At 41.5% G+C, this 14,651-nt stretch overlaps 1 protein-coding gene across 1 annotated transcript in view; it reads right to left on the minus strand.

The window, feature by feature from the left end:
* LOC104286803 (poly(rC)-binding protein 3-like) overlaps nt 1-9,305 on the minus strand; it is a 55,383-nt gene extending 46,078 nt beyond the window's left edge. Inside the window, exon 1 of the mRNA XM_009885439.1 lies at nt 9,166-9,305. Coding sequence (XP_009883741.1) covers nt 9,166-9,243 — 78 coding nt within the window. The 5' untranslated portion in view covers nt 9,244-9,305. The remainder of the gene's footprint in view (nt 1-9,165) is intronic.
* Between the last annotated feature and the right edge of the window lie 5,346 nt (nt 9,306-14,651).

Below are 14,651 nucleotides of genomic sequence, written 5' to 3' on the forward strand. Positions count from 1 at the left end.
TCAGGAGTCTGCTTTAGCTGTCCTAGCACATAATTGCCTACTAGAATACACTAACAGCTCCTGAACTATTTGCTGTTTTTGAGGGTTCAGGAGTATAAGCCAAAGGTAAGTATTTATGATCAATTTAAGATTGATTTATTGACTACCCATCTAGGTGTAAACACAGGGAGAAAACAAGTTACATGATAACAATTACTGGGTTCATATAATCACACTTCAACAGCTGATCGAAAAGCAGTGCACAAAAAAAAAAAAAAGATGTTATAAATGGAGGAACTAAAGCTCAGAGGGAGAAAAACAGGTATAAGGCACCTCAGCAGACTGATGCCAGAGCTAAAAGTACTAGCCAAGCTCCTTGGCCTCAACATACAAACACCTGCCTGTCAGAAACAGATATGCCACAGCAAACATGCTGCGTGAATAGGATGCCTCCTAAAAGCTGCCTACATCCATCAATACGTATGTATACACACACTTATATATATATTTGTGTGCAAAGTCAATATATACATACAGGCACCAAAGAGATAGATATGAACCTTCCTTTGAGAGACGATAACAATTTGGGGTGCCTATCTTGACATTCATCAAAGGGTTCTGAATTTCAGATTGTGTTGAGTACCCAGCCCAGGTAATGCCTTCCAAAGGGCATACCTCCAGAAGACAGTATCTCGAGCAGGAGAGTCTCACACTTGGGCTCCAACAGCATAATTTGGGAAAACCCCAGGAAAATTCGAAATGTACACACTGATTTCAGATAGCCTGAAAATAAATCTCTAGCCTGGAGGGCTGAGCTGATTTATGTCTATGACTCTCTTTAGTATGCCACTTCTAACAAAATAGATAAAACAACAAGAGGTGAACTTCACCAACAAGCACTGGAAGACTGCTCAATATCAGAAAAATATATTTCTAGCCAACCACCCAATTCATTGCAGATAACTGGAGGAAAGGCAATGGTAAAAACAGGGGATGCTTTCTTTCATGCTGAAATGCGGCATATATTATTTGCACATCTCATTCCCATGAATGGGATGAGTTTTACTCTTAATGAACACTTGGGGAGTGGTGGGCCCATCACAGAGCAGAAAGCTATTTCTGCAGTTTTTGCACTGTCAGTGGTGAGGGCAAGGCAGCACCGACAGAACAAAAGGTGGTAGCAGAGAAGTCTGTGAGAAAAGGCATTTGCAGGGGCCTTGACAGTGCGAATGAGTAAACAAAGATATAAAATAGGCTGTAGGAGAAGGCTATTTCCTAATCAATTATCTGGTGTGCCTTTTGAATAACAAGAGAAAGAAATTAGTCATGTTAAGAAAACACGAGGCTTAACAAATGGTAACAAACCTTGGCATAAAGATTAACCTTCGATCTGTAAACATAATATGTGAAATTCCATCATTTTTCTAAGGGTGAGGCTAGTTTAGTAATGACTGTGGCCCAGGAAATCAAAACAAAACAGCTATCTACTCCAAGACCACATAAAAACACAGGCCTTCGTCTATCCATGGGGGGGATGCAGCTTCTATTAGTGCTACGGGGTGAATGGAACACTAACCTCACAGGAGCCCTGAGATAAAGCCATGCTCAGAAAGAAAACCCTTTTAAGAAATAATATAAGAATACAAACTTTCACCCCAAAGCATCTGACAAAGCACAGGCCACATCCTAAGGCCTGGAATTCATTCAGGCAATGCTTGGATTGCATACATCTACCTGCTTTCTATGAGTAAGGATAAGGTAGAACCAGTAGGACTGGACTCTACAAGCAAAAAAGCCTGCTAGGAAAACATTGAAAGAAAGGAAATACAGTCTTCCATGGTGGGATTCTGGCAACAGCAAACATCACCTGCGCTGATTTTTCTAGAGTTTTCTAGACCAGGACCAGTTGTCTTTCTCTCATCCATAAAGAGGCACAACACTCTTTGCCTTGCTCTGAGGATAGAGTTGCCAGTACTTGTATACTCATGAAGACACTTGCATGGAAGACTCCAGGAACATATTCCATGAAGATGTTCTGAACAATGTACCTGGAGCACACGGGGCATCAGCATTTTTCAAAGGCTGGAAGAAAAGCCTTAGTCAGTTTTGGGAAACATGATGTAATGTGTGTGCCTCAGGGAACAAACATCTGCCTTCGATAAACTGAGAGTCTGATTTGTGTTCTGGGATTATGTGGGATTAGCCTCACTGACCTGGGAGATCTCGTGTTCCTAGGTGATGCTTCAGTAGTTGCTGTCTGATGCTAACAGCCCTAATTTAGTAAGGCACTGCAGTCCAAGCCCTTACTGAGACAGATCTCATGCTAACCAATGTGGTAGTGTATGAGGAAACCTTCAAATTATGGCCGTTCTGCTGGAGATTTCAGTGTTGTGAATCTTCCACAGGTCCAGCTACCAGTTTTTGGGCAGCTGTACCAATGGGCATTTCTCACTTGCTTTTTGATAACAGATGGGTTACAAATTTACATTCAATTTCACACCAAACCTCCCATCTTTACCCCCAAAAACCAAACCAAAAACTCGTTCTCTCCCTTTGCTTGTCCCTCTGCCTGTGATGATGAAGCATCAACACTGAGTAGGGTGTGTGCTTTCTGCAATGTCAGTTCATTAAAGCTGTGGACCGATGACGAGATTTTGTTTGACAGAAGTGGGAAAATTCAGCTATGGAGATTGTTGTTGTGGACATACAAGGTGCAGGGGTTGGGGGAAAAGACTTCTGTCCTTTTCATTGATTTTTTTAGGCTGGGGAGAAGCTCTCAGCTGTTACTACAAACACACTAAGAGGAGATCCACCCTGTGTTGTGTATTTGCATGCAGAGTTTTGTTCCATGACTAGAGCTCTTAGGTACCACAGTAATGCAAATAAACAAAACAAGAACTATAATAGCAATAGGCAGGACAGTCAATCCTCATAATACCCTGACAGTGTTCGTGGAAACTAGAAAGAACAGAACAAACACTGGCTGGGTTGGCATTTTACAGCTTGGGTTAAATTACTGACAAGGTGATTCTTGAAGCTACTTTGTGGTATTCTGCATTTTAACAAGTAAAAAATAAAAGAAAAAAATGGGGAAGGAGAAGGGCATTACCTTTGAGATGGGGAAAATTATTTCTGTGCTTGCTTTACAGTCTTTCGAGGGCAATTAAGCAGGCCCCAAAAAGCAGCCACTAAGAGAAATCCCTGATGCTACAACTATATTATCTATACTGATGACAATGGCGATTTTCTCTATGATTTTATTCTGTCTATATTTGACCTGTTAAGTGTGACTAATCACCTTAATAAGTCTAAATCTTCTTTTTCTCGTAAAAAATTCTATATATGGCATCATAAAATAATCACCAACATGTCTGAAAGTCACCACTGAAGCTGTATGCAAGTCTGCTGTAACCAGTCCTTCCAGTGCCACAAGGCACCCACTGATCCTGCTGTTAAGCTGTAAGTACTGGACTTTTAGCGCCTAAAAATCAAAGCACTCATAGGATTTTGTCCAAACGTGAACATTTGACTGCAGGTATGTTTTTCTAATTTGGTGCTGCTGAAACTATGAGAAACGTATCGTTGAGCAAATGGTATCAGGGAAGGAAAAGCTCCACTCAGTCATATCTTTCTTCCATCAATGCAGATTATACATTCTACATAGTATACGTGCTGCTCTTCCCCAGACATGTTTAAATTCTAGGAGAATTCTAGAACCTCATAAAAAATCTCAATACTGGGTATTTCTTTTGAGATTCCCTTATTAGGATTTATTTTAAAAAATATATTTTATCCCCTTATTTCCAGTCAAAAGCACTTGTATCATTCAAAATAACAACACTCCATTACACTTGTATTTATTCTCTCCAGGTATTTATGAGAATGTCTGAAGAAAGCTAGACACAGTCTCTTCAGCCTCCTAAAACTTTTTTATTTTTCTGCAAATTCCCCCTCTGCTCCATCTTCAACATCACTCACACGCATGGTGCCTGCTGCTGAGCACAGAACCACAGGTATGATTTTGCCAGAAGAAGAGGAAGATAATTACCGCCTCTGCCCCACGATGCACCAACATTATACATCCAAAATTGCATATGCTTTTGCTGCAATAGCTTGTCTTTCCAACCCAGCATATCCCAAATGTGCCACTCTCTAGACGCTGCCACATCTGATGCCTTTCAGCCTTTTATGCTTTCCAGATTTCCTTCCCTCACTAACATGTATCGTCTAAATTACCTTCTCCAGTTAATTGCCTCAACTCTCCAATTTACACCTCTCAGTATTTGGCAAAAGTCCTACTTCCCTGCCAGTCTTCCCTTCCCTCCTCCATCCTACCTGTAAATTATTTCCTTGTTCTTCCTAACCATCTGACTTTATTAATCTATTTTGCTTCCTATTTCTGAACTCCTTCCCCTTTCTCTAAAAGATTCCTCAGACTCAATATATTAATATATTCTACTTTGGTTTCTTGCAGACTTCACTGCACCCGATACGGTTTCATCGATGGACACCTTCACGCAGCACCTTTGGAAACAATGCATTTTTTCTTCTGCAGGTTTGTACTGTCAGGAGGAAGCAGACACTCCTGAGCCACCACTATGAGATGGAGACCAAAGTGGATTCGTGCCCTGCTGGCCTTTCCATGCTGGTACATTTGAATATTTTTTCCTGTTCCACCTCATGGACCCAACTTTTAAATCTCCATTAAGCCGCTTTCCTGAAATTTAACATCTTTCTACCGGCACAGTCTCTTTACCATCCGCATCTAAAATTAACCTTTAATGGTGAGTCTCTAGGGCCTTAATCAGCTTGTTAACACTGGCTGTGTACAAATCCAGACCAGTCCAAAATCATGTAATCATTACCCAGTATAGTCAAAAGTAGGTGCTTTTTCAAGAGTTATTTCTTTCTGGGCGTGAACTGAGCAAAACTAGAACAAGAGCACTGCAGATGTCAAGTACTAAGGTACATTAGCAAATACCTGTGGGCAAGGTTACGATTTTCCACAGTCTTCCAACCTCATTACCTGTGGCAGTAAGCAAGAAAAAAAAACAGCCACAAGTCATGGCTGTTCAAAAATTCAGCAAAAGGTGAGCAAGGAATGACAAGAGAGAAACATTGAGCTCCATCAAAGACCCTATAACAGGCAGATAGCTAAAAAAAGTTTGATTTTGACAAAAATTAAAATAGGAAGAAAAAGTGAAAGGCACATTTCTTTTTGGAGCATGAGCTCTGCCTCTCCTTACAGAGGGCTCTGATAGCTGGGGACTGCTTGCCCACGAATGCACACGCACTCAATTTGTGTTCCTTAAGCCCTTCAAAAATGTTGAACTGATCTGGGCAAATGCTGCCACTTTTGCCTTTGCTGGAAGCATAAATCTTGTGATCCCTGCAATACTCTAATCCTGCCCAGAAATTATACTTTTAAAGTGGACAAAGGTAATAAAATATCTGTACCCATTCACACCTCTGCCCTACACAGTGATTTTATTTATTTTACTGGATGAGCACTTCTGTAATAGACTCCATATTCCCTGTTTTTCTCTCCTGAAATGCATGAAACAGCTTTATTCCTTAATGTGGTGCATCTTCCTCATTAATAAAAGATGAAAATGCATCTCTGCATTATTTAATATACTCTACATATCCAACTCCTGCACATGCTTCAAAAGACCCTTCCATTCCTGCCCTCTCCAGAGCGACATTCAGGTAACTCAGTCAAAAAGGTCCTGGGCAGCGGAGGCTGCGGTGCCACGGCAGCTTTACGGGACGTATTCATTTTTGTCTAACTTGTCCTTAAAAACCTCCAGTGATGAATGCTGCCGCGTGCCTGGGCAGCCTCCTCACACATCTGCATAAAAAGTTTTTCCTAATTTTGCTTTTAAAATTCCCTGCAAAGAGAGACAGTTGCTTCTCTGCGGATGTCAAGAACACCTGAGCACTGCCCTTTCAGCGTACTCCCTACCATCTGCCCTCTAACTCATCATGAGAAAATATGAGAAATGTTTTGTGTTTCTCTTCAGGGCTGTCACACTACCACAACTTTTTTTTACTGATGTAACATGGTGCAAGATGAAAATTAGGCCCTTCATCTTACACCATCACACACCCTCTGAAGTCCTGGCTCAGGAGGACACCTTTCATATCAGGCTCTGGCAACATTTACCCTGAGGTTAACATTTTATACCCCGCAGTGGTTAGCTTTTTGCTGGGCCCGCACATGCCTTTTTGCTGCTTCCACAGATAAAAAAGTTGCTGCCCTCCCTTAAGATCAGATTTTCTGCCCCGAGAAAATAAAGGCTGCGCCTTGCCCCATTGCCAGCCAGCTGCTCCCAAATCTTGCTATGCTGCGGAGGAGCGGCTGAGCTGGCCCTCCAAGTGGCCATCCCAGGTAAGAGGCTGCACAAAGCCCTGCAGGACCTCAGCTGCACCTTCAGCTCCTCTTTCCCCAAAGCAAGATGAAGCAAAGGAGATGATGAGAGGTGTCCTACCTGAGGGGAGACATCGATCCTGGGTTCTTGTGGAGCTCAGGACTGTTCCCCCATCTGTTTTCTTTTCAGCAGCCACTAATGTTGGCTTTGATCTTTGCTACCTGCTTGCTTTGTTGTTGTTAAAGATCCTCTTTTATTCCCTACCCTCTCACAGAGGTTGGTCCGTTAGTACACATCCTGTTTTTTCTGTCTGCAGGTACAGAATTTAGCTTAATTGCATAATTAACATGTCCATCCTTGAATTAAAATCACATATACAAATCATATGAAAAGTACATGCTGAAAATTCCTTAAGTCTGCAGGATTTACAGCCGAGATAACTAAGCACGGTAGCACAAGTTATGGACTTTCAATCAAAATGAATGTAACTACCACAAAGTACATAGACCTTCCCTATGCAAAGGTACACTGGTAATAAAGGTTTAGAGACAGAGTTAAGGTTAGTGGGGATAGACTCTCATATTTCCATGAAACACATTAATAAACAAATAACTTTAAAAATATCTTACTCTAAAATTATCTAACTGAATCCGGTTTGCTACTGTTATTTTTAAAAACATCCTTCTAATTTGCCTCTTCTCTTTCAAGTTATGGCCAGTTATTTACAGCCCAAGCTCTGTTTCAGTTAATTGTGCTGTCTAGAAATACTAATTAGAGATCAGCAATTTCCACTGATGTCATTACCACAACAAATCTTAAGGAAGAGCCAAGAAACATGTTTCTTCTTCTTTTTCAGAGGCACACGCAGATTTCAGAGCGACCTTCTCACACCAAGTTCATACTGACTGAGATATCCATCATTCCTCCATATTAGCATTTCTAATTCACAGAAGCGACATCAAAGAAACCATAAGGGTCTGACTTTTATCACCAAAATAAATTCTGATTTAAAGTACTCTTTGCAATACTTAGGCACAATAGGATACATGATTAGAGCATAGCAGACTTAACCGTATACCCATTGTGCCTTGTTAACTGAGGATGCATGGTATACTCCCACTTAAAATCTGAACTTTGTAGCTTTTATGGGCTTAATTTAGACCCTTGGGGCTACATATGCATCGAAGATCCATTACTGTTAAAAGTGGTTGCACACAGTGTCATTGATGTTTAACACAGAAAATTAGCTTTTTCTAATTTCATTTCTGATTGCTTATCTTTTGTTTAAAAAAAAACCAAACCACTAGCCTAGAGTTTAACTGAAATGTCCTGAAAATGATAAATGTCATTTTTGCTTTAATGGCATGATTCTGAAAGAAGCAGTGCAAAGCACACCTAAGCACATGGGAACTTGACAGAAACCAGTTAGGGCTACTTATACCCACCAGGATAAGGATGTGTTCAAATGCTTTTCTGGATTGGGACCAGAACCTGGTAGAACCAACCCTGAAACCTGATTTTCAGTGCAGGCATGCGCACAGACTTTAGGTAGGTTTGGTAAGAGAGACTGTTTTTAAATTTGTTTGACAGATCCCTATTTAAGATGCACGTTTTACACACCAGATGCCTGCCTGAAGCTGGATATTCCAAGGGGGAGAAAATTCAGACAAAATGGTTGGATCGTTCCTGAGAAAATACATAATTTGATCTAGCATAACCCAACTTCCGAGTTTTTTAATTTGCAAACTTAAACTGTACCCCTTTCTGCTTCTTAGCAGCTCCATTGGTAAAATACACTCTAAGATACCTTAGTCTCCTACTTGTGCTATGGGTATATCGTATGTGTGTTCATGCCATGGGTTGAAAGCATGCACTGTTTTAAAATGCAAATGTATTTTTAGCTATTAAATTAAATTTCAGGAGTAAAAATACTTTTTAGATTTACATATACAAATTTGATCTCCAGAATAAAATTTTTATATATTTATATTTTATATATATATTCACTGTCTGTTGTTAAGAAAGAGCCAAAACCACCTCCTTTATGTAACATTCATTCATTAAGCCTAAAACTACCTGGTGTTGCCTGATGCAAATAATACAGACAAAACTATGAAATGTGTTTTTTAATTAAAAGTCCATTTTGTGATCTGGCAATGTGAAATAAACGGCTATCAGACTGTTAAGGCTGACAATACTGAATTGGCACTTTGTCTATAGCAGAGATTTCACACTTATCTGCATGCTTAAGTGCTGCACTGGCCAGAAATGAAATGACAGTCAACCTTCCAAAACAAAACCGCAGGGGACCTGGACGAACGCTTGGTATATCAGGGCGTTCGCTCTAATAAGATGCTACATCGAAATAACGGAGAAGTAGCCCGTTTGCATTCAACAGAAATAGACAGTAATCCTGTGGCAATTATTTCACACACATCAATGTTCTGGTATCTTCAAAAAACCCTGCAAAATCCAGCAAATGGTGAGAAAGGCAAGTCGTATGCAGGGCAGCCTTACTCGAGGGCCTGCCTAATTTGGCTATCAATGAAATAACTCCTTTTTTTTGCCTCTGGATCTGCTCAAAGGGGGTTCGTTACAAGCAGGGTTTGTTCCAACGAACTCAGGCTGCAGCGCAAACTTAAGTATGATGCCTTGAAAGGCAGGGGGTGATTTTTTGGTCATGGCAATGGCGCTTTTGACTCAAGTCGGAGGAGGAGGAGCAGACCCTCGTCAATGCCACTGCCAGGCTCCGACGGTAACCGTACACACTCACTCAATACACACGCAACTGCTGGGGCAACAGTAAATGCTTCACCTTGCCATGCATGAGAAGGCGTATGGTAAGCGTGACATTGAGACCTCCTTCAGTCACTTTTGTGTCCTTCGTGTTCATCCTGGCCTTCTATCTTCAATACTTGAAAGCAGCTTCGATTTTCTCTTTTTTTTTTTTTTTCTATTCACTTAATCAACCTACGAAGACAGAGAGAGAAAAAAGAAAAAGTACCATTGAGTGGCTGAAGCTACTCTGAACTGAGAATATCATGTTGTACAAACCAATTAACATTCCTCCCTTTGATTTTTTTTGGACTGGAGTTTAGTGCTGAAAAGGCTGCTTTGATTATTATCCCTCCCCAACCAACTCTTTAGCCCTTCACCAATTACAAAAAAACCCTCCCTTTTGAAATCTTAAAAATTCTTTTAACTTCCTGTATTTCAAAGCTGAAAGTACAGAGCACAACTGAGTGAAATACAATGTTTTCTTCTAAACAGCACTTTCTCTCTGGTAAACTTTACAGTACGTATATGCAAAATATATATATGTGCATTTTACATGTGCCTGGTGCTGTTTTCATTTCTCTCCCTGTTACTACCTCTATCTCCTTTATTTTTTTACTCTTACAGAAGAGATATTTTTGTTTTCTCTCCAGCTAGAGAGAAATTAATTCTGAGCCTAAACATTGATCCCTGCCAGCAACAGTGGATGACACATTATCAAAGACATCTGAGTAACTAAGAGCCACTTGCTGCTGTAAATCTGGGCACTGTCTGACTTTGTTTTTGTCTACCAGGCCCAGAGGTGGCTCAGTCCCTCAAAGGCCAAAGCTGTGCTTCAGCCCTAAGTAGAAGGAAGATTTTTCTTAATTCCTAATGACAAATTGCAGATTTTCAGTCATTTACAAAGCCGTAAATATCCTAAAATTTTCATGAAAGCTGCAAGGGCTGGCTTTGAAGGGATAAACAAGATGCATTATGATTTTATTAATGCAAGGATATTTATCAGTACAAACAAAAATGGGGGAAGGAAGGAATACTGCCAAAGGCAGGCAAATTCCACAGTAGAAAAAACCTAGAGACTCCTTATTTGATTTTGTCCTTTTCAGGCCTACCTTATAGAGCATAAAAACCTTGAACAGACACCATGCCTCTCAGTAACCATCTCTTATTAATGACAACCCTATTACCTTTGCATCTTGGAGCTTCTTAAAACATTGGCTAGCTTGGGCACCGGCTAATGATCATCCCTAGTGACAAAAGATTTTGTGATGCAGAGCGTACAGCAGTGTCCCACCAGGGTGGCAGGCTGTTGTCCCCTTGTGGACACTGCTCAGACATGGGTCCAAACTACTGGAGGGACCTACAAGATCACTCCCCTGAAAATACAGGCAGTAGCACCATGCAGACTGTTTTATCAACTGATTAAACTTCATCTTAAGAGCCACTAAGCACTGAAGTAAAGCCCATCTCAGCTGAGCATGTTATCTGCGAGAAAAGTCAACAGCAACGCTTAAAGAAAGAGGACAAGACACATGCATGGAGTCATCCCTGGCAGAGTAGCTGCGCTGCCAGCCATCAGCAATTCAGGGTCTTCTGAGAGACCACATCCAGACCAGCATTTTCAATAGCCACTGGTGGACCAATCCTCCATGAATTGGTCCAATCCCTTCTTGAATCCGTATTTCTGGTGTCCAAAAGTTCTGGTCTCACAGATTCATTTTTAGCGCAGGGAAAAAGTGTTCCGCTTCATTTGTTTTAAATCTGCTGATTGTCCTTTTCCCTTGTTAGACATTTTTCCTGCTATATATTATGTGAAGCCCACCCCGGAAAATCACTCCTCTGACGGCTGATGCTTCTTGCTTCAGCCTGAGCCTGCGAGTGGCCAAGCCACTCCTGATGTTTTTGCTGCAGGGAAATACACTGGAAGATGAGAGTTTTCTCTCAAGTCTCTGCAGGAGCACTTAGAACCACAGAGAGCTTCTGTGCCTCTGGTGACTGCAAGAACAGGAGGAAGGCATGCTTGAGAAGCAGAGGTGAAAAGGAAGAGGGAGAAAGAGCAACTTAAACTCCTCCTTCCTCAAATTTGAGGACTACAGAGCAGCTCCCATCTACTTGCTCCACTGCCCGAGCTGATTTTTCCTAACTGAGCATGGACTTAGTGTATTTCCTACTGTATGCTCTATCACTCAGACCACAGCCACTGAAATAAACCCCATATATTCCACATCTTTAGGCTCACCACTCATATTACGCATCACCTATCTGCATGGAAAAAAGTAGAAGAGAAGTAAGATGCCTGAGTGAGAAGGCAGAAAACAGAAGCAGCCTGGCCATGCCTCTAATGTACCATGCGTGCAAGAGGGTGAGAGGAAAATGTCCCGAGGCAGCTGGTAGGAAATGACAGTGGAAGATATCCGGCTGTATTCTCCTTCTTTAAGGTTAGACCAGGATTCACAGCAAAATCTGCAAGTGGGTGACCATGACTGTCTCTTCTGACAAGCCCAGAGGGAGGAGCAGAGGAGGAGACTGTGGTTGTTCCCAGAGCAAGGAAGGGAATTGTCCCATGGTGCTCCCTCACTGCTTGCTGCGGGAAATGCTCTGGCTCTGACAGCTCAAGCACTTTCTGCTCAGCTCTGTCAACAAAACCCCAACCCCCAAAGCGCCAATCAGGAGCACGTCGGTACATAAACAGTACAATACATCTTGCCATTCTGGACTTTACGGGAGCAACACTGCATCTGAGATATCTAGAAACCCACGGTAGCTTAGGTTTGGAAGATTTCACATAATGGATGCATTTCAAGTAGAAGCATTTAAGGTATTTAAGATCTTCTGTGGACCAAAATTTAGTGATGAAGGTATGTTTCTAATGAAGTGTATTCCCATGTGGGAAAAATAATCCCAGACTAGACCCAGGTTTACAGTTGCCATGGCCTTTTACTGCTGTGATGCTACAGCAGCATGCTCACTTTGGGAAAAATTTTGGAGGAAAACCTTTTCCTAACAACAAACCAATCCCCACCCAAGCCTGACTTTTTCCAGATAAAACCTGAAAAAAAAATATCTGTATTTTTGGCTAACGCCTTTTGAGTTCTTTTTTTAAAAAGAGGTCAAAAATAAAATTCCACTGCAAATATTGTTAAAAATATCACTGCCATCTAATTTGTTTTTGCAGGATTTTGTCTTTGCCCCTCCTCCCAACACGCTCGAACTCTGGCACTTGGTACTGAGAAGCAGAACAGATGTCTGGGGGAGGGCTGAGAGCATGTGTGCCTGCAAGGAGTTAGGCAGCTATGTGAGATACAAAGGAAATGAATTCAAAAAGGCAACCTCACATGATAAGGAAGAATACGTGAAAGCTATACATATGCCATAAAGGGAGAAGAGTTTTTACTATGCCACGTCATTTACAAATGCCCCAGTTGACACAAGAGTCCAAGTACTCTGGTAAAACATTTATGGCTGCTAACCACAGGACTATTAATTACCTGAGTATTTCAGTTTTAAAGATAGACTTAGAGACAGATTGAAATAAAATGAATTGTTGTACTTTACTATTTTCAACTAATTAAAGCAATTCTTTTCCTCAGGCATTATCACAAACATGTGCTGGTCTAGATCTCTGTGTGCATGGAGATGTCAGATCACGGCACAAGAAAGAGAATGATTTCCTCTACAATGCCTCCTATCAGCCTGCAATACGTACATGTATTTATAAACCTACTGCTGCAGTATACAAGCACATCATGCATATTTAATCAGAAAAATAATTTCCCCCTCCTTGACAAAATCAGCATTATGAACAATTTACTGTGTTCCTGGGTTATGTGTGCCTCTCTGAGCAAACAGAAGGCTCAGTATATAAGGCTTTCCTTTCCCAACCTCCGTGTGACGACGTCCCATGGCTACTCCAAGGGTTGGGGGAGTTGAGACGCAGACTACGAAAAAAAATCAATGTGTCACACTTTTCCTGATGCCAGAGGAAAGTCAGAGGACTCCACAGGTGAGCAGTCAGTATACTGCAGGCAGCTACAGTCAATGGCACAGCTGAATGTTAAGAGTGAGGTTTTATGCATTTTTCCTTGCCTTCAACAGAGAGCTGGCAGCAACAGGAGGACAGCTGGACCTTGGTACTCTGGACCAGAATGCACAAAACCCAACATCCAGGGCTTCGCAGCTCTAGGTAGAATGAAACCAAAAGTCATGCCCAGGGAACAAAGGAAAGTAGATCACATCAGATAGGTCCCAGCAAACACCAGATTTTTGCTTCCTGTGGGGCTGAATGTGAACTTTTGAAGACATTTCCACTGCTGTTTATCATGTAAAAAGTGAAAATTTATCTTGAGGTAGTAAGAAGCATTCAACGGCATTAAAAAAAAAAGCACCTTTTGAAAACTCCAACAAAATGGACAGTCTTATGCAAATGCCTTTTATCTGTAAGCATGTGTTTCTACACATTTTCAATATTAGCTATCCCAAGTTGGTATAAAATGGCATGTCCTATGTGCTCACTATTCACTACATAAGAACCACCAATTTGCTAACATGGCTTTTCAATAATTGTTGGTAGATTAAGCGACCAAAACAAACAGCTAAGCCATGTGTTCATCAGACTGCTGCAAAGAACAGCACTGTCCCTCAAGGATTTCACTGAATTAATATAAGCTACAAGATGAACTATACAGCCAAAGGGCAATGACAAAACCCACACGCACATGGAGGTTAGGAATCCACGTGGCCGAGAGGGTAGTGTGAGACAGCTGCCTGAAGCCTGAAACATGAAAAGTCAACATGACTCCCTTTCTTCATACCCCTCCGGCCTACCAATCTCCTCCAAGGAAAATAAGCAGACCACTGGAGAGAATATGGCTACACGGTGCTGAAATATGCATGTATATGTTTTAAATCTCTAAGGTGACCACTTCAGGCATGCAGGATAAGAAAGTCTTTGACTCTGCAGCAAGCAGGGATGCCAGAGATGAATAAAACCAACATAGTACCAAGGTAGACATCAGGCAACTGATCTCTGAGTTTAAAGCCACAATAAATTATTTGACATCTGTGAATCTGCCAGGAAAGCTACTCGTCTTGAAGATCCAGAGGAATGAGAGGGAGGAGGGAGAGAGTGTGCATGGGGTGAAATGGGACAGAGCTGCCCAGTCACAGAGGTGTGCTGGAAAGGAAAGAGATGCAGAGACGAGAGAAGGAGAAGGGCAGGGAAAAAGAGAGAGCTTCAGATGGCTGATACCGAGAATAATGTGAGAAGAATCAATGTGGAAGCAAAGGCTGCCTGAAAACGTTCAAGGAGGAAGCCCGCTCTGGTATGTGAAATCTTGATTGTATGGTTGTTAAATCTGAGCCTGTCAGGAAAGATGAAACTGGTCAGAGCAGCCAGCACAGCATTCCCTGTGCTTGAGCCTCAAAAGGGACTCTTGAACCTAATTACGGTGCTTCATCACCATCAACAGAAAGATGTAATTACGAAGAAAGCATGGAAGAATCTACAGATGAAATTCAAAAGAACAG

Source organism: Charadrius vociferus, unplaced genomic scaffold (assembly GCF_000708025.1).
Source record: "Charadrius vociferus isolate BGI_N301 unplaced genomic scaffold, ASM70802v2 scaffold174, whole genome shotgun sequence".
Taxonomy (NCBI): Eukaryota; Metazoa; Chordata; class Aves; order Charadriiformes; family Charadriidae; genus Charadrius; species Charadrius vociferus.